General features: G+C 43.3%; 1 protein-coding gene across 1 annotated transcript in view; it reads right to left on the bottom strand.

Moving 5' to 3' along the window:
• Positions 1-20,676, bottom strand: part of LOC140332313 (phospholipid-transporting ATPase ID-like) — a 47,890-nt gene that overhangs the window by 21,291 nt on the left and 5,923 nt on the right. Inside the window, 4 exon segments of the mRNA XM_072413572.1 lie at positions 80-178; positions 862-975; positions 6,260-6,318; positions 15,815-15,894. Of these exon segments, the coding sequence (XP_072269673.1) occupies positions 80-178; positions 862-975; positions 6,260-6,318; positions 15,815-15,857 (315 nt within the window). The 5' untranslated portion in view covers positions 15,858-15,894.

Raw genomic sequence — 20,676 nt, 5'->3', positions numbered from 1 at the left:
CCATCCCTGGTAGGTGTTCAATATTTCTTACTGAACACTAGAGGGCAGCAGAATAACGTCACAACATGGAGCCTCTTACATAGTCATCCGTGGCATCTTTCACAGCGGACACGGCCAGCACCAGCACCAGAGGGACCACCGTAGTAAACCAGGACAAGGAGGAGACTTGTGGAATGAGCTGGAGATAAAACACACATATTTAAATTATTATACAGAACATAGACACAATGACTCTATGCAGCACCCACTTCCAGCCTGTAGGCGGCGATCATCACTATTGTACCATATTAGACCCTTAAAGGAAATGTGTAGGGGTTTTATAAATTTTTTTTTTTTTTTTTTTAAATGTTATTATTGTCATTTGGTTAATCTGAAATATTACATAGGTATATACATAGGTATATAGTTTTATTCCTTTTAATTCTCATTTTTGTTTTTGATTTTTCATTGACCATCTGTTGTTTACAGAGCTTAATGGGACAAGCTGACAAAAGGGCAGCTCTAAGCTTTCAGTCGTGTTTTATATATATATATATATATATATATATATATCAATGCTTCTTGTACAGCACTACGGAATATGTCAGCCCTATATAAACCTTTAAATCGTAATATGAATAAAGAGAATGCATCTGTGAGCAAGAGACCTTTTTATGCTGCTGAATGGGTGGAAGAAAACTAAGGCACTCAATCATGTGATATGTGCTGAAAGGGAGGAGCTTATACTGGTCATGTGATCCTCCTTAGCATACCTATGATATGACAAGACCCTTCCACTTCCAACTCTATTAACCAATGGCAAAATAGCAAGTAGTAAGATACTGTGTGAACAGCCAATCATATTTGGCTTTAGGGTCTCACCTGCAGGATGAGGAGGAAAACGAAGTAGGCATTGGCTACCCTCTGGAATTGCTCGAAGAGGTTGAGGGGGAGGAAGGTGAAGATGTTGTATTTGGAGGTCTTGATTGCATTGGTCTGTAAAACACAAAAATTAATGTTACTCTGACATTCACCATAAAGATTGAATGAATCATTTGTGCATTGTCATGCTTTTACATATTCTGCTTCAATCTGCACCATAAAAAACTGCTAAAAAATCAAATGCCACCTTTTTTCAGCCATGCCAATGGCTCATCCCCCTGCCAGTGTGATCTGTAATTGAATTTTGATCTGTATCAGCAGGGATGCAGGGTGAGTTATAGGAACATGCCCCAAGTGAAACAGTTACAAAATGCATTTTTATAGCAACCAAGGAGTTAATTATTATTGCAATGCCCCTCAATAGAATAGAAATAGGCTTTCAGATACAATAGGATTTTGTATTTTGTCATGAGAAATATTTTTGTAAATGTGACACATACCGTACATAAAAAAATAACTGTCCCAACCAAAAAAAAAAATGCACCCTTTTATAAGGAACAGAACTTGATTGGCCAGAAAAGCAGAGGTCAAAATCTGTCCATATCAAATCCCCATCTGCCCTCAGTGCTGGAGGAGCCATTGCAGGGGGATTGGGCCTTGTCTCCAAAATTATGGGGTCTGCAGGCAGGGAGTTTATGGGAATCTGGAAGCCCCCTTGAATAGGAGGTCCCTCTGATACCCACTTCCAAGTAACGAGTACAGGGGTACATAACACCCTTTGCCCAAAAAATGTCTGTACTTACCCAAAACAAGAAAAGATGTAATTTTACTCTTTTTCACTTGGGTCATGTACTCATAGGTACCCCAGACATCCTCAGCAATTCGGTGGCAGTTGAATATTCAGGGGGTTTGCAGCTAACTCAGCAGCTATATAGACTTTACAAGTCAAATCAAAATGTCTACCATGAACGGGAATTTTGCAATGAAAAGGCTTTGTGCCAATAAATATTCACTGACTGAGTTACCAAACTGCAATCAGAATTCAGTGTTATGTCACAAGGATAAAATGTTGCCCAACATTCCATGTCAAGGTCACAGATCTGCTAAGCTGGATTCTCCTGGCAGGGATTTCTCTGATATGTGAAATCTTTGTTTTGTAACATTGTATCATTATTGTAAAGATTTCATTCTGTTTGTAAATAAATACAGGAACATTCACACCACTGATACAATGTATCCACATTTCACCATCACATGACACATCCGCTCCAATACAAATCATGTCAATCATTAATGGAAGCCTGTCTGGACCTTTATAACATGGGGGGCCCCTAATATATCTTTCAGGTCTCAGGGCCCCCTTCTATAATTATTATCCACAGCTCACATTACATTAGTGTGGTGATCAGTAGGAAGAATTCCTCTTACATTGCTGGCCATTGGGAAGAATGTCACCCTTACAGATAGCCAAAAAGATCATTGGGGTCACCTAAACTGACCTAAGAGTAACAAATAGCCCAAGGAACCCCTAGCGCCCTCTAGAGGAACACTGATTAAAAAACTGCACTGGAGCATCATTGGTTTAAGCTTGCATGTTTTTGCAACTTTTCACTAATATTCACTTCCGCTTTTTAAAGTTTATAAAAGACTCAGCAAACCTCAGCAGAACCCGTGGAACTAAAGAAAATGTTATATAGATGTAATATATTACAGTAATATAGATCTTGTACATTAAAAAAATGAAATAAAAATGTAAAATTGCCTTCTTTTTACTTCTTTCCAAATATATAATGATCAAGGTGATATTAGAAATTGTATCCTATACATATCAAGATGTGGTGGAAAAAGCTCCAGTAGCCAAATAGGTATTTATGAATTTCTATTATTATTAATAAACAGGATGTATATAACACCAACATACCGGTATTATGTAGCGCTGTACATTACTTATGGGGTTGCAATATTCCCAGTGACACAGGAGGAGAGGACCGTGCCCTGAAGAGCTTACAATCTATGAGGTGGGGGAAATCTATCATTATTTTATATTATTATAAAGGAGCAGCTTGATGTTGGAGGGTGGGAGGAAGAGGATGAGCTACAGCAGGACGGGGCCAGGAAATTAAGGGGTATCAGCATTGGTGGACCAGGGAATGGAGGGGTTTTAGCACTGATTAGAAGGTAGATAGAATGGTTTAACGTCCGATAAACCAAGAAGCAAATTGGATTCACCACCAGTCGGCTAGGAGATGAAGCATGGATGAAGCAGCTTGATGGGGGCTAGAAGGTAAATGGGAAGGGTAGGGACCAGCACCCATGAGATAAGGACGTACATGTGACTTATTAGGGAAAATGATAAATGAAGGTGCCAGGCTAGCAGCAGTTTTATCACCACCCATATGCTAATATTTGCACACTAGGAGCTCTATTTATAAATGATTCCCCCGTCAATTCGCCTGAAATTGGAAAAGTGTTCGAATCTCTCTACACTCCTTCTTTCAGTTCCTATTAAAATAATGACTCGTTCTGCCACCTAGTGGCCAATTGTCAAAGTGCACAGCTGTCACAATATGAAATCTGTAAAAATGAAAATTATGAGCGAATTTAGAGTTGAGTTGAACTTGGATGACAGGTTCACTTTAAGGAGGAAGATACAAATAGTGAGTTTTATTGCCATGAATCATCATTAAGATGTTGGTTGGAATTGCCCTTTGAACAGAATGCCATAAACCCTCCAGTTATTGATAAGCTGTCATCCAATAGGAGGTGGGCAGGTGAGATCTCCTGGGACTTTTCTGGGACTAATCATTGGATTAGCAGTGGGATCATTCGATAAAATGCGACCTTTAGCTGCATGAGATAAAGTGGGATGAGACACGTAAAACCCTACAGAACCAAGACCAGAATTTTTTAAAGACCTTCAGCTTTTATTAAAATAATCAGTGGTGACCTTGCTATGAACAGGCATTTCCTGTTGCAGGGTGACAACGCTATGTCTGTGTCTCTGCTGTGCTCCAAAGTTGTCACCCTTTCCCACACTCATCCAATAGGCTCTACAATTAGCCGTGGTAATGCAAATAATGCAGAGATGGTCCATCCTTGGCACCATAAGGAAAGCCAACACTGCAGTGCATGTAGCCCGGTGCACACATCATGTGTTATCTATTTGCTGGTTTCCCTGTTGGAAAAGGAAAACATCAGGGGAGGGGGGATAGGGGGTGCAAAGTGTGCCACTGCCCAAATGCACCAGATACTCCTCAGCCAACAGTGCCCCCAACAGGAACCCCAAGGAAGTTCAATGGAGGAATCCTAAATCTGTTCTGCATGGGGACCCACTGTTGGTTTTATCCGCCACTGATCCTCACAGTGGGAGTGATTGGGTAGTTTAGCAAAATATATTAGCATGGCTTGTTTCCGTCCAAATAAAGATCTTCTAATTGGTCCGATCATTAATTTACCAATGTCCTATTAGATAAGCGTTCCACAGATTACATACCAAAAAAAAAACAATTGTGGCCGCATATCAAGGAGGAAGAGGGGGTGGTTGGCACTTCCCCGGGTTCTGGCAGCTTGTAAGCACATATCTCTCCCATATCAGAATTTTCCGCTGGCTTTCAGCCTCTGATCCAAATCAAGCAAAGAAAACTTCTAACAACTTTCCTAAAATAAAAGTTAAATTGCTGTGTGTGAAGCCGGCAAATCAGCTCTCACCACAAATGACTACCGTGTGTCAGCACGATGGGAAAAACAAATATGAAAAGTAAGAAATAAATGTACATTAATATTACTGGTCAGTCCAAAAATACGGAGCGGCTCAGAAATATTCCCAGCCAACCAGCACTCCCTGAAATACAGCGCTTGGTATAAATAGATGAGAAAGGAGGAAATAATATAAAAATGGAATCATTAGCTTTATTCCTAGGGAAATTTCATGTGGAAGCCAAAGAACTGAACTCCCTAACAGTCTCTTCTGTCTCCTGGGGAATCTATAGATGGGATCTCAGTACACCCGCTGTGCCCATTAAGAGGTGTTCTCATAGTTTGTGTTGGGTCTGTACACCTGCTGAACCCATTATGTGGGGTTCCCACCCCCTGTACTACGTTCCCAGGTCTGCACACTGGCTGAATTATCTATTTAGCTATCACCATTACTTATTTGACATGCATGGTCCTCTTTGTATTGTCTTCAGTGGTGTGCAGTCCTCATTGGTTCAGACAATATTGCTGATGAAGGACCAGTCCATGACATCCTGCACTCACAGGGTGTCCTCAGTCTTTCATGGTACTCTGCGGACACCTGAAGACTAAGGACATCTAGTGGTAGAAAAGAAGTACTGCAAGGGACAGTGTTTTGATATTGCAGTCAATGTATTTTTTTCTAGTTGTTTCTACTTTTTAATTATATTTTTAAGTTGAGATACTTTATGCATTGTTTGATTTCTTTTTCATTTGATTAGCTCAGAGCAGAAGAGCCATGCAGACAGTTCTGGTTTTATGGGAATCCTTAAGTACGCTAAATATCTGTAGATTTCGGCATAGCAGGTAAAAGATCTGGATTCTTGTTGCATAAAGCATAAACTGGGTCCCTCAGGGCCCCATGGATTTGGTCCCTGGTCTACTGACATAATTTGTGGAAGTAGGCACGAGTAATTCCAGGAATGGCCGACTCTCCAAGAAACGATCATAACGATAGCCAGAGACATTCCGAGCAGAGAATTAGTCCATCATTAGGATTTCATTATCTAAACAGTTCATCTCCTTTAGTAAAGAAACACACAAGTGGAATTTTTGTCCTGTGTTCTGGATAATTTTGTCATTAAACCTCGATTATGCCAGGAATCTGCCCAGTGATCTGCTTTATACATCGCTGTAATATTTACAATGTAACCTGGGCTGTTCACATAGCAAAGTGCAATGGATATCTCACTGTGCTGATATAAATGATATTAGGCTCTGCTGACTTTAGCCATCCAATCACATGCAAGGAAAATCCTGTTTTTTTAGATTTGTGCAGGACCAGTTCCTGCTGCTCTATTCTCAGGTGCAGGGTGATTGGTCTTGTCCACGCCCCCTCATTCCCGGATGGGTCTACTAAGCTCCTCCCACAGCTCAGGTCCCTATACAGGCTTTATGGATAAAGATACCATGCAACTTTTATGTTGATATATCGGGGTCTGCAGAGATATTTAATACACACAAAGAGGAATTTAATAAGTTATATATGATAATACATGGATGAAAAAAAGTTTTAAAACATCAACCACTGCCCGCCTTGTACAGAACAGTTAGTAAATGCCGTCTACTAGCGGATGAAAGTGATTGTCTTGAAGCGGGAAGCCTTGCAGCTTATCAGCCTTGGTGATTCATTATTATTATCCAGAACTGTACAGAAGGGACTTACCGCATATTTAAACTTTAAATTGAACTCTCTGTCGTTTGCTCGAAGTCGCCTCTCCTTCTCTGCAGGGAAATTGAAAGTGAAAAACTTGTGTGAGTACAAACTAAAAAATAGGCAAACATATTTTGTACATCTCCTAAAACAATAACATTTCATTTCATGTTATTTCATTTTACATTCAGAAAGTACAAAACTAGCTGTAGATCAGATCTACTGTATGTATGGACCCAGGGAGGTCACCTCCTGCTCACCCAATCACCTATGGACCCAGGGATGATGAGAGGTCACCTCCTGCTCACCCAATCACCTATGGACCATGGGAGGTCACCTCCTGCTCACCCAATCACCTATGGAGCCCAGGATGATGGGAGGTCACCTCCTGCTCACCCAATCACCTATGGAGCCCAGGATGATGGGAGGTCATCTCCTGCTCACCAAATTACTATTCCATGGTACAATTATTACAGTGTTGCATTCTATCTCTGGTTTGTTCTTAGATCTGATCATTACAGATGCAGCAGCAAATCTGATTTGCTTTTTAAGATCTGACATTGGGGCTTTCATCAGTGAAGCTGGGTGATCCCGGAATCCTGGAACAGATTTCTTAGAAATCATGTGCTATTTGTTAGCAGATGTTTTCAATCCTGGACCAGATCCATGCCAGGTTTACTGGATCACCCAGCTTCACTGATGAAAGTGTATCCTAGCCGGCCTTGAAGAACTTTCATAAATCCGGCCCAATGTCTCCTATTTGCTTCCTTCTCAGGCAGGGTTGGCTTCACCATACCATATCAATCACTAAAAAAGTACTAATTACAGCTAAAAACTTGTGATTTTTGTTATTCTCAGCACCCAGTCCATAACCGTGGTGTCCCTGCACCCAACGCTCAGATTCTGGAGCCGACCCTACACATTACTCAGCTCTGTCTCCGGCGCCCCCCTCCTTCTGGGGGAGGAATAAACTCCCTTCTGGAATATTAGGGAATTACACTCGTCTGTTTGCTTTAATTAAAATTCTATTGACTTTAACTTGCTGACAGCCTTCTAAGCTAATAACCTTTACGTCATATCAGAGGATTCCAGAACGTGACCCTTCTAGGGGTGCAGGAAACAGATGTTGTCACCGCCTAGCTGGCAACTCTAACACTTTGGAGGAACTACTGGTTCCAGCATGGGGTCCTGGCACAGGGTGCCTGCATGACTCATATAATTATCAATCAGAAAATAAGTTAGGAATCCATTACAAATCTAAACAACCAAAAAAATATAATTTACATAAAGTCCCCGACTCTGTCTTCATATCAGCTTGCTTCCCTGGACTATGGTAGGAGAAGGGGCTGAATGCTGACCCAACAGAACTCTCTTGCTTTGCACAGTAGGAAGGGGCTGGTGGAGGAGAGAATTGGGGGGTAGAAAGGAAAAAGAGGGGTGCAGGAGGGAGCGGTAAGATGCAGTGGGGGAGGGAATATAGTTTGGAAATGTAAGGGGGGGCCTAATGCTACCAGGAGTATCCTAGCTATGTGCTTCTTATGTTTCAATGGGGACATCAAACAAAAAAAACTTTCCCATGCAGCTACACCCCTATTCCAGCAGCATACTTCTCACAATGCTGACAGCTGAGACTGTTATTTTCTGAGCCTACAATATTTTTAGGTAGTCATTTGATGGATGTTTTTGTCAAACTGCACACAGGGCGACTGTACATGTGTAAACATTAAGGAAATACATTCAAAATTACCAGGCTGTGCGATTGACCAAGAATTTGCAATACTCAAACTCATCAATAGGTGGCGCTGTATAAGCATTGTTTTATTGCATTTTTATTATTTTTTTCATTAAACCTTATTGCTCTCACAAGGCAGCTGCTTATCTATAACGCTGTGTAGGGAGGTGATTGATGCAATGCATGGTAAAAGCAGCGCTCCAGGGCACCCAGGTCCTAATGGGCCCTCAGGTAGCAGCGTGAAGTCAGTTTGTTTTCATACACACTAGTAATCCCTGGAACGGTTTCACTTTTTGGGGTGGAGTTGGAACAATGGCAGTCACTTCTAGCAGAGTTAATCTCCTGGCAACTCCCAATACAAAACAAAAAAGTGTCCTCTAGCTCGGCACTGATATGATTTTCCTGGAGTTCAGTGTAAAATTCCTGTGGCTTCCTCAGCGTGGGTTTCCGCTCTATCACAGCGCATTGCAGACTTTAAAAACATAAAGTAATTTTCAGCAGGCTTGGCATTGTGCCTCACTGTACACAAAACTCTTAAGAAATCGTTTCAGTCTTAGTTTAGTATGAGTTCCTGCCAATAACATGGCTTCCCGTTGGAGGCTGACAACACTGAGCCACGGCCTGACAATTAGGAGCTGGGTTGTCAGAATGCCACGTGTGCCAATCAAGTCTATCAGGTGGGAAACCAGGAGAAAGTCCCCCTTACATTGGGGGGCAGTGGAGAAAGTCCCTGGTGGTCAGAGGTAAAAGCCTCCCTTATTGGTGGAGGTGAGCAGAGAAGGTCCTCTCTCTTATTGGTGGTCACTAGTGAAGATCCCCCTATATAGGTGGTCAGTGCAGAAGGTCCCTCTCACTTTGGTGGTCAGTGGAAAAGATCCCCCTCTTGCACTGGATGTCAGTGGTGAATGATCTGCTTACTCAATAAAGAAGATTTATAGAGAATATAGAACTCAATAAAGAAGTCCCCCTTGTATTGGTGGTCACTGGAGTAGATCCCTCCTACATTTGTGGTCAGTGGAGAAGGTCCACCCTTGTATTGGTGGTCACTGAAGTAGATCCCTCTTACATTAGTGGTCAGTGGAGAAGTTCCAACTCTGTATTGGTAGTCACTGGAGTAGATCCCTCTTACATTTGTGGTCAGTTGAGAAGGTCCACCCTTGTATTGGTGGTCACTGAAGTAGATCCCTCTTACATTAGTGGTCCCTGGAGAATATACAACGTTGTATTGGTAGTCACTAGAGTTGATCCCTCTTACATCCGTGGTCAGTGGAGAAGGTCCACCCTTGAATTGGTGGTCACTGGAGCAGATCCCTCCTACATTTGTGGTCAGTGGTGAAGGTCTCCCCTTGTATTGGTGGTCACTGGAGTAGATCCCTCTTACATTAGTGGTCCTGGGAGAAGATCCAATGTTGCATTGGTAGTCACTAGAGTAGATCCCTCTTACATTTGTGATCTGTGGAGAAGGTCCACCCTTGTATTGGTGGTAACTTGAGTAGATCCCTCTTACATTAGTGGTCAGTGGAGAAGATCCAACTCTGTAATGGTAGTCACTAGAGTAGATCCCTCTTACATTAGTGGTCCCTGGAGAAGGTCCACCCTTGTATTGGTGGTCACTGAAGTAGATCCCTCTTACATTAGTGGTCAGTGGAGAAGATCCAACTCTGTAATGGTAGTCACTAGAGTAGATCCCTCTTACATTTGTGGTCAGTGGAGAAGGTCCACCCTTGAATTGATGGTCACTGAAGTAGATCCCTCTTACATTAGTGGTCCCTGGAGAAGGTCCACCCTTGTATTGGTGATCACTGGAGTAGATCCCTCTTACATTAGTGGTCAGGGGGGAAAGTCTCCCCTTGTACAGGTGATCAGAGCAGAAAGCCCCACATTGTCTTGGTGTTGAACAAAAAAAGTTCTCTCTTGTATTGGTGGTCAGTGAAAAATAATCTCCCTTACATTAGTGGTCAGTAGCAAAAGTCCTTCTTTACATTAAAGTCCAGTGAAGTTCCTCACGTGGTCAGTGGAGATCCCTCATTGCAATGGATATCAGTGGAGCAAGATCCCCTTACATTAGTGACCTGTGGAGAAGGTCTTTAATTGAAGGTCAGTGGAGAAGGTCTCCTCTTGTTATGGTCTGCCAGTGGAGAGGAAAGGCGGAAAGGCGGAGTCAAGACCAGTCACCCTGCACAAGAACAGAGAGCAGCCATGTCTGGTCTTTATTACAGGAAGCTGTACTGAGGCCAAGTTTTAAACTGGATTATTGCCCAGATCTGGAAGTTCGCCTTTACCTGCAGGTCAATTTGCTATTTTTCCTCCATGCTGTGGAATGCCGCTGCAGATAGGGGGCAGAATAAACAAGATTGAATCTCGAAGACCAGGAGAACTACAGAAGTAATCAGAGTCATTTCAGTGTCACATGGCCAGGAAGTCATTGTGTAAAGCGTTGTCACATCCTGAGTGTACACTGCACACGGATACAACATATAACAACACGCCTAGGAATCATGTGACTTGTGAACTTACTATATCTCTGCTGAGTGTCATTTGTAACACAAAGGTTAGAAAAATTCCAAGTTCCAAAAACTGTAAAAAGTAAAATCTGTGCTTGGCCACACCCCCTGCTCTGCAGCCTGCCTTATTTGTCTGCTGGGGGCGGAGATATGCAAATATTATTTCTCAAAGTGACATACTGAGCCTGGAATGCGTCACATTTTGATGTTATATTTGGTTTAAGTGTCACTGAGTCATGTGACCATTAGAGAGCCAGGGAGAATTCCAGGAATGACTCACGGATTATATATTAACTGCCCCTGAAAGTGCCCCTATGCAGATTTTATTCACCATGACCGCCAGCCTGGCCCTGTGATTTTCAATGCCATCCCAAAGCATTAATGTGATGTGTACAGCAGATTGATGAATAACCAATCAGGAATGACCTCTGTTCACTCCTATGGACGAAAGCACAGTAGGGTACAGCTTTCTGAGGACAATTTGTGGTCAAAGAAGGTACTGCAAGGAACAGCTCCTGATTAAGGGTGAGTATTGCAGTCTTTCCTTTTTCTTGGAGGTTTAGTAATCTTTGGGGATGGAAAGACTCAGGACATCTAGAGGTCAAAAAAGGTACTGCAGGTTACAAACCCAGATGGAAGGTGAGTACAGTATTGTGGTTTTTCGTCTTGCACTTTGCATTACACTTGGGGGCTGGGAGGATTGAGGTACTAAAACAAACAGCTCCTGATTGAAGGCGAGTATTGAAGTTTTCCCTCACTTCTGCAAGTTTAGTAAAACTGGGGGCTGGAACGACTGAGGACATCTAATGGTCAAAAAGGTACTACAGGGAACATCTCCAGATTGAAGGCGAATAATGGACTTTTGTCTCACCTCTGCTGGTTTAATAAAACTTAGGGCTGGGAAGACTAAGGACATCTAGTGGTCAAAGAAAGTACTGCAGGTTACAGACCCAGAATGAAGGCGAGTATTGTGGTTTTTTCTTACTCTATTTGCTTTGAGTGACACTTGGGGCTGGGAGGACTGAGGACATATAGTGGTCGAAGAAGGTACTTAAAGCAACAGCTCCTGATTGAAGGCAAGTATTGCAGTTTTCTTTCACTAATGCGGGTTAAGAAAACTGGGCGCTGGGAAGGCTAAGGGCATCTATTGGTCAAAAAAGGTACTGCGTGCAAAAGCTCTGGACTAAAGGCGAGTTTTGCATATGCAGGACAATAGGAATTTACATATTCCATCATCTGCCTGATATCATGAGGAATCTTTAAACCTTTCCACAGGTGAGCTGAATGTGATTCACTCTTGTTTCACTAGTTTCAATTATTGGAAGCCAGTCAACTGTTTTGGTAACATTGACCTGAAGAAGCATTCAGATCATCTGACTTTACTGGCTGCATGCTTGTTCCAGATTACAGACTATGGAAGCACTGATCTCATAAAAGCCAGAGGACCATTGAGAAGTAGCTCAGCATTTCTGGTGACACAGCCTTCTCAGTATGGATTTCCCATAAACCCCATCCTGAGCAGGGTGCGGCACTCACTGTGATAAGGACACTTCCCCAAATTCCCGGCCGTATTATTCTTCCTCTATGATAAACTCCCTGACATCACTTGGAGGATGTCACACTTATCATCTCAAAACAAAGGCTGCTGGAAAACATTTGTTGCCTGCAGCTGGTCAACAGTGACCTTTCCTAAAAATGTTCTATCCAGCTGAACACACTGACATGTACAACCTGGTGCCTGTGCTGTGCTTGGGTAAAAAAATGTCTGACACAATTCAGCCCCTGCTGAAGCCATTTAACTTGCTACAAAGGACATCTTGTGGTCAAAAAAGGTAGTGCAGGGAACAGCTCCAAACCAGAGGTAAGTTTTACAGGCATATTACTGTCAGTGCTGGTCTAGCTCCTATGTCTGCTCCTTTACCTTCTACATGATCTTCTACATAGCTGCCATTGGAGGAACAGAGGGGGGCACTATAGAGTAGCTTTCCTCCACCAGTGATCCTTCAGAGGTTACTCGGGGCTTCTGGAACAATGAGCCTGTTCTGCTTCTCAGGTAAGCTGTCTATAAGGGTGTGGGGGGCACTGGCAGACATAGCCAACAGGGGGTCCCTAAGAAGAACTGACTTGGGGGTCTTTTGTGGCTCCTGTTAGCTGAGGATGGACCTGGGCCCTCGGAAAAATGCATCTGCAGGGTGTCACCCCAATGCACCAGGGCAGCTGACATCACATTTACTGTACAGCCAGGAGGGATTACTGCCTGACTCCCTTCTCCTCCCTGGCAGAGAACACAGGGGTGCAGGATTCATCCAATCAGCAAAGCCAGACGCCCCACCCGACCAATCACACGTCACATTCATGTCTAGAAATTGTACTCTCGGCCTCGTTAACCCCTTCAGTAACGGTTCGGCTAGGCAGGAACATTTTGTCCTTTCTATTTTGGGGAATCTTACTGTTTCCAGTGCCGAAGCAGTGACCTCACTGTGGAGGAATGAAAAAGAAAGATATTTTCTGGGCTGTGGAGGAGATTTAATGTATCTGCAGCCCAAACATTTTCTTTAGGTTTGCAATGATGGGGTGCTGGACTTTATTTTAGGTTTTTATTGAAATTTTTATTGCATTATTCTATTTGACCATTGCCACTAAAAGTGATGGGAAAACTAAGATTGTCATGTTATCACCAGAACAGGAAGTGTGAGAAAAGCATGTAATGGGGACACCTGTATTGGTGACAACCATTTAGGACGAGATTTAATTTCCCCTTTCTGTCGTGTCACCAGGATAGGAAATCTCCAACCAGACTGATGGATAGCAAATCAATAAAATCCCTAAACTGTACAGAATGAGCGCACTTTTATAAAACAAACCCATCCTCCCCCTTCTATATATTTGCTTTGGATCATCATCTGGTATTTGTTCATGCTGCACAGTACTGCCCCCTATAGGCTTCTATGGGGCTCCCCTACCTCTTCAGGAATCAACCCACAGAAGTCTATGGAGCTGCCCTGCTCAGACAGCAGCAGGAGAACTTGCTGTAGCCCTTCTGACCTGAGTAGGTGGACAACTGTGGAGAAAGGGAGCAGGAGGGTTCACTCAGCACAGAAGTGGCGGGAGTTTTTTTTTAAAGTGCACTTACCCTTTAACAAATGTTAGATTATTATATATCCCTTCATTGAATATGAGATCCCCCTCCCCATCCTTTCTTGATATCATAGACCCCTTATTGCCCCATCTGTGACCCTATGTATCCTGGGAGGGGCTGACTCCCGGTATTTCAGAGATTACAGTGTAAATATTTGAGTTCTCCCAGACTTTAAATTTTCTATTGGAGACATCCACTTAAAGCCTTTAATAAACAAAAGGCACATGTGTGTGTGTGGGAGGGGGTCTGTGCGGAGATTGGGTAAAGTGAACCTGTCATTATTCTGTGTGATTGTGGCTGCATGAAGTGCAATGAGAAGCTGACATCTGTTTCCTGCTGGGTCTGTGTGAATGAAGTCTGCAAACAGGCTCCATTCATTAATACAATGTCATAGTGATAGCTTTGTTCAGGGTCTAAGTGCAGAACAAACATTGAAACCAACCAGAAAGAATTTAAAAAAAAAAATTCCAATGGGGCCTCAATGGAATGAATGGGCCATGGAGGCCACTACCAAATATGGTAATCAGTTACCCCATTCATGTGAATGGAGCTACTGATTGCCGGGTAAATACAACACTGAAATCATAAATACCATACAGCAAAATCTGATCACACTTTAAAAATATGGCCTTAAAAAAGGAAAGATCGGATTTGGAAAAAAAGTTACAATCTATTATCAAATTGCCATTTCTAGAAATCTGCAAGAGGCGGAGATGGAGGTGTTATGGCTGCCATCAGTTCCCAGGCTAAAAGAAACATTTGTACAATATGACTAAGCCACCCCCACCAAGTCCCACCCACTTTAGATGGTGCAGTCTAACCGAGGTGGGTGTGGTCTATCTAAAGTGGGTAGGTCTACCTGTTTCAAGCAGACCCACACACTTTAGATAGACCACACCCATGTCATATAGACCCTCCACTCACTTTAGCTAAACCATACCCACATTGGATAGACTCCACCCATTTAGATATACCACACCCACTTAATAAAGATCCCACTTACTTTAGCTAAACCACACCCCCTTTATTTAGACTGCACCACTTCAAATAGGCCACACCCACTTTTATTAGATTACACCCACTTCAGATAGCTCCACCCACTGTATATAGACCACAGTGGCTTCAGATAGACTCCACCCATCTTAGATATACCACACCCACTTTATAAAGATCCCACTCACTTTAAATAGACCACAGCCACCTCAGATAGACCCAACCCACTTTAGATAAACTACACCACTTCAAATAGGCCACACCCACTTTTGATAGATCACACCCACTTTAGACAGATACCACCCTCTATGTATAGACCACTCCCAATTTAGATAGATACCACCCTCTTTGTATAGACCACACCCACTTTGGATAGACCCCCCCCTACTTTTATTAGATCCCCCCTAAACAACTTTTTCCCCCTGGATTCCCTGTAGGCTGGACTATTATCAGACAACATAAAACCCTCACCAGGCATTCACTGATTGTCAGCACCCGGTGAAATAATTATTTATCACAGACATAAGGTAAACCGAGATGCCCCACTTTTTGGGGGCACCAAGCCAACTGCCTCAATGGCCTTACCTTGGAAGACTTCCACATTCCTCCACTTTATTATCTCCACTGACCCGTGAAATCACACGTGGATCAGAACATTGTCTCGTCTCCTTATCTTCCTATTCTACCGTTACCAGTAACTTTACACGTTTCTTCATCTCAGCTTCCCCTGATTGGCTCTGTGTCTGATCTGTGGTCTGGAGCCATCTAGTGACCTGCGGCTGAACCCAAAGTCTGTCTCTGACCAGCACTAAGGACACATCACCTGTTTGAGATATAAACCGAGGTCCCTGTCACCTATGAAATTCACCGCCTAAAGCCATTCTGCCAGCATGCTATGGAGAAGGGTCCAAGCAGTAGTCTCTCTGCAGAGGTCCACTGAGTCCCTTGCTAAGTCAGAAGAATGATGCAGAGAGACTGCTGCTTACACACAAAGAGCAATGGTCCTTTTCTGCAACAGGGGTTCCTAATTCCTTCCCCATATAGAACAGTTTTGGTAATACGTCAGCCGGTGTTTACTCCGGTGCCCTCCACCCTCTCACCCCTAGGGGCAGCCTTACCACCTACAATTAAAATTGCATTGTAAGATACAATTGCCATGTATGTGGTCATCTTTGCAGACGCACAGAGCGGGAACTAACCTTCGTACTTCTTCTTCCCACAGTTCAATCCAAACAGAGGCATTCCCGAGCGAGACTCCGGCTACAATCCCATGGAAAGTCTGCAGAGAGACAACATCATATTACAGGAAGAAGACGTCCAATCCCGCCATTCACACATCTCATATACAGAGCCGGCACAATCCTGCAGACCCCGACTTATCCATTCCCCACCAGCATGTGTGTCAGTGGAAAAAGTTATATCAGTGTGTAACTGCAGGAGATAACACAGGACAGCAGCAGTGTTTATGGAACACTTATCGGGGTCATCTCCTCCCTGGAAATATACAGATACTTGGTGAAGAGAAACTGAATTCTGGAAGCTGAGCCAAGAAAAACAAAGGGTGTGGTCACCGGTACTGCCTGGGGTGTCACCGCTGCTGAATTTATTATTAATATTAAACAGGATTTATATAGGGCCAACATATGACACAGCGCTGTACATTATTCTCTGCCTGGATTTGTTCTGTGTCTTTGTATGGCAGCTGCCATCTTGGTAGTGGCAGGGCTTTGCTTCCCCACATCAGAGCCTCCAGCAAGGAGAACAGTGAGCAGCACATCGGTGACACCACCAAATCCTTCTCTGAATCAGCACAGGAAGCAGTGGTACAGATCAGCAGTCCCAAACCTTTGTACTTTGAACTGGTTTCATGCAAGAAAAATCTACCGTGTTTTTAGTGGAAACATTTTCTTGCATGAAACTGGTCCAAAAGGGAGGAGAGCGTGAATCCTCTTCAGCTGCAATCTTCACTGTTAAAGGCAGAATCAGTGTCCTCTCTGCTGTCATTTCATTCAGCTAATCATGTAGGCCCGCTCCTTTCTCCTATCATTTTGTTCAGCCAATCATGCAAGCCAGCTTACATAATTGACAGGGAGAGAGAGAGAAAGAGAGAAAAAAAGAGAGAGAGAGAGAAATAGAGAGAGAGAGGAGAGAGAGAGAGAGGAAGAGAAAGATAAAGAGAGAAAGAGAAAGAGAGAGAAGAGAGAGAAAGAGGGAGAGAGGGAGGGGGAAAGAGAGAGAAAGAGAGAGAAAGAGAGAGAAGAGAGAGAGAGAGAGAAGAGAGAGAGAGAGAAGAGAGAGAGAAAGAGACAAAAAAAGAGAGAAGAGAGAGAGAGAGAGGAGAGAGAAAGAGAGAGAAGAGAGAGAGGAGAGAGAAAGAGAGAGAGAGGGGAAGAGAGAGAGAGAAAGAGTGAGAGAGGGGGAAAGAGAGAGAGAGAGAGAGAAAGGGAGAAAGAGAGAGAGAGATAAAGAGAGAGAAAGAGAGAGACACATAGAGAGAGAGAGAAAGAGAGAGAGGGGGAGAGAGAGAGAAAGAGAGAAAAAGAGAGAGAGAAAGAGAGAGGAGAGAGAGAGGAAGAGAAAGAGAGAAGAGAGAGAAACAGAGAGAAGAGAGAGAGAGAGAGAAGAGAGAGAGAAAGAGGGAGAGAGGGAGGGGGAAAGAGAAAGACAGAGAGAAAGAGGGGGGAGGAGAGAGAAAGAGAGAGAAGAGAGAGGGAAGAGAGAGAGAGAAGATAGAGAGAAGAGAAAGAAACAGAGAAAGAGAGAGAGAGAAAGAGGAAGAGAGAGAGAGAGAATGAGAGAAGAGAGAGAGAGAGAGAGAAAGAGAGAGAGACAAAGAGAGAGAGAGAAGAGAGAGAAAGAGAGAAAGAAAGAGAGAAACAAGAGAGAGAAAGAGAGAAGAGAGAGAGAAAGAGAGAAACAAGAGAAAGAGAGAAGAGAGAGAGAAGAGAGAGAGAGAGGGAGAGAGGGGGAAAGAGAGAGAGAGGGGGAAAGAGAGAGAGGGGGGGAAGAGAGAGAGAAAGAGGAGAGAGAGAAGAGAGAGAAAGAGAGAGAGAGAGAGAGAAGAGAGAGAGAGGAAGAGAAAGAGAGAAGGGAGAGAAACAGAGAGAAGAGAGAGAGAGAAGAGAGAGAGAGAAAGAGAGAGAGAGAGAGAGAGAGAATGGAGAGAGAGAGGAGAGAGGGGAGAGAGAGAGAGAAAGGGAGAAAGAGAGAGAGAGATAAAGAAAGAGAAAGAGAGAGAGAAGAGAGAAAGAGAGAAAAAGAGAGAGAGAGAGAGGAGAGAGAGAGAGAGAAAGAAAGGACAAGAAAGACTGAACTGCTACATTTCCCTTTAATATACAGAGAAGTGAACTATGGGGATCTCACAGGACACCGATGTACAAATTCACAATCTATGTTTTAAAATGTTTACCATATGCATTCAGTTTTATATTTGGAATAGTATAATAGTAAAAATAACTATACCAATATTAAATATTACAATACATAATATACATATTTCCAGCCAATGGGGTAAGCCTCGCACTCTTTAATTTTTCCTGGTTCCATAGCGCAGGTATTAAAGCAGAGTCATGCAGAATAAAACAAAGAGGACACAGTGGTGGCAGGATCCTGGATCTGTCATCATGTAAGGTACCTGCAGACAGGTAATTCTGTGCCATAATCAGCAAGTATGCTATGCATATTATTCATAAATGATTCCCCTGTCAATTCACTCATAAAATTAGTTCCTTCCATAATTATTTCCTGTTGTAACAGCTGTATGCTTTACCAGGTTGTCATTGTTTTAATGGTAGACCTGTAGAGAGATTTGAGGGAGGATTTGAATTTCAGAGGAATCGACTGAGGGAATCGCTAAATAGATCGCTAAATTGGAGAATTTGCATATGGCAAAGATGTCTATTTGGCCAACGTAGAAGAAAGAGCACTCAGATTGCGGCTTATTTCGCCAGAAAGAGATAACTATCCAGGAAATTCCAGTTCTGCAGGGAAGGTAATATACGTATATAATTTATTCCTAATCCAAGAATAAATAAAATGAAAGTGGGACTTGATGCCTGGAGATACATTTTTTATGGTGAGGTCCATGGAAGCCACCTGAGGAACATTCACCATAAGGGAATGATGAGAGATGCGGGGTCCCCATGGACAGACTTGGATCATTCGGCACATTTCTGATATAATACAAATCTCTGATGATCAGAGGTTGTAGGAAGCCAAGCAAGAGCTAAACAAGAAATGAAATGGAGTTGTGAGCCCTTCAGGTCCTCGTGATGCTCCGGCTAAAGGTGGAGACATATTAGGCCAGGATTTAATAATTCATGGGCCATCTTGTCCTGGAAGCCACCACAATTCTTTGTGACATGGTGTCTCGTTTTGTTCTTCCATGTGAAAGTTTTGTTATTTCTTTGTTGTTTTTGGCTCATGTCCATGTTTCACTTCTGTGACCTTCTGTGGTCAGGCCGGCTTTTGTTACACGTGGAATGCCGTTGCGAGTTCACAAGTTCAACATCAAGTAGGGGAAGTTCATGAGGCCACCGGTAACTTTGTTCCCAATGGTGTTATCGGAGTTCCCCTCGGTGTGTCGAGGCCCCTCAGATAAACAGAAGTCCGTGGACAGAATCTGAGTGAAGCTCATTCAATGGGAAGGTCAATCCACCAATAGGCAAAGGAGAGGATTAGTGGGCAAGGTCACCAGCTTGCCATGGCATGTCCTGATTGGCCAGTTCTGGGTGTAAAGCCACCAGCTATAAATAAAATGTGGGACCCTAAACTATTCTCATGTCTCTAGATACAGTCGGAGCCAAGATGGGGTCCACAGAAGCCCCCTCTGGGATATACAACATAATGCCGTCCAGAGACGTGAGGCCACCATGGACAGATTTGCCATTGCCTATGGGTGACTAGTCGATTGGTCAGTTCCTGATGGATCGCCAATGACTTTAGTTTTCACCCAATATTCACTAGTTTAAGTCTTCAATGCTAAATTTTGGCTGGGTGACCCCCTGAAGGTCACCTGACCAATTCTAATTGGATCTGTATGGAATGTCACATGCTTGCAGGTGGTACTGCAGCATCCTGCGTGATGACTCCATGCAATGAATAATCATAAAATGAATTGATAATCATCATGGCGGCCATGGCCCATCGCCGAGGGTCTGAAGGCAAAGTCAAGCCTTATGTATAATGGTGATCATTTTTCTTGCTTCCCCCTTGTGGCCACCAGAGGAGGGGATGCTGTACCCGTAGGAGGAAGGGGTGCTGGGAGGAGTCAGAAGACTCACTAAAGTTCTAATAAAATTAAACCATTTATCATCACTCCAATACCCTCCCCCCTGGGGGGAGATGTTCTGCAGACCAATCAAGAAGCAAGTAGTCTACGGTGACAACTCAGCTCCCCTATTCATACAGAATAGTGAGTGTTGTCACCTTACAACAGGAAATGGCAGGATCACCAGGGAAAACTAAAGCAGCCGACACATCCAAGGATTGATATTTTCAGTCTGGATATTTTTATTATAAAAGAACGTATTTTCTGAGATTTCCGGGTCGTCACCTTTATTCCCGCGCAACTGAGATCATACTGGAAGGGCGATAATTCCCCGCTCGCCTCCACCCAGATAAATTGACTTCTCTTACAATGAAATCTAAGATCTGCAAACTCAAAACTCTTATTTCCTCCCCGGCAGAGTCGCCTTTATTTTCGGGCACAATAGCAGAGATGACACAATGAAGCCGTAATACCAACCCAGCGCCATATGGCAAAAGGCGGCGACTTGTCATGGACGCCGCTGACAATTGGACAATTTGCCAAAATGCTATTAAAGGGCCGGTGATCATGAAAAAGATGAGCGGGTTAAATATAATAAAATGATGAATTAAATATACAGCAGGGGTTTTATAGATCTGTTCAGTCAGTCTTATGATGTCAGATGTCAGTTCTTTGATAAGATCAGACCTGAAACATTGAAATGATAAGCTAATGGTCCTTACATAGCATCGGGCTGCAATGGGCAATGCAGCTTTATGCAGCCGGTGCAAATGGGATCTGACAACGCTGTCT

The sequence above is a fragment of the Pyxicephalus adspersus genome, chromosome 6, assembly GCF_032062135.1.
Source record: "Pyxicephalus adspersus chromosome 6, UCB_Pads_2.0, whole genome shotgun sequence".
Lineage (NCBI taxonomy): Eukaryota > Metazoa > Chordata > Amphibia > Anura > Pyxicephalidae > Pyxicephalus > Pyxicephalus adspersus.
The sequence above is the reverse complement of the archived record's forward strand: the minus strand, read 5'-3'. Positions and strand labels throughout refer to the sequence as shown.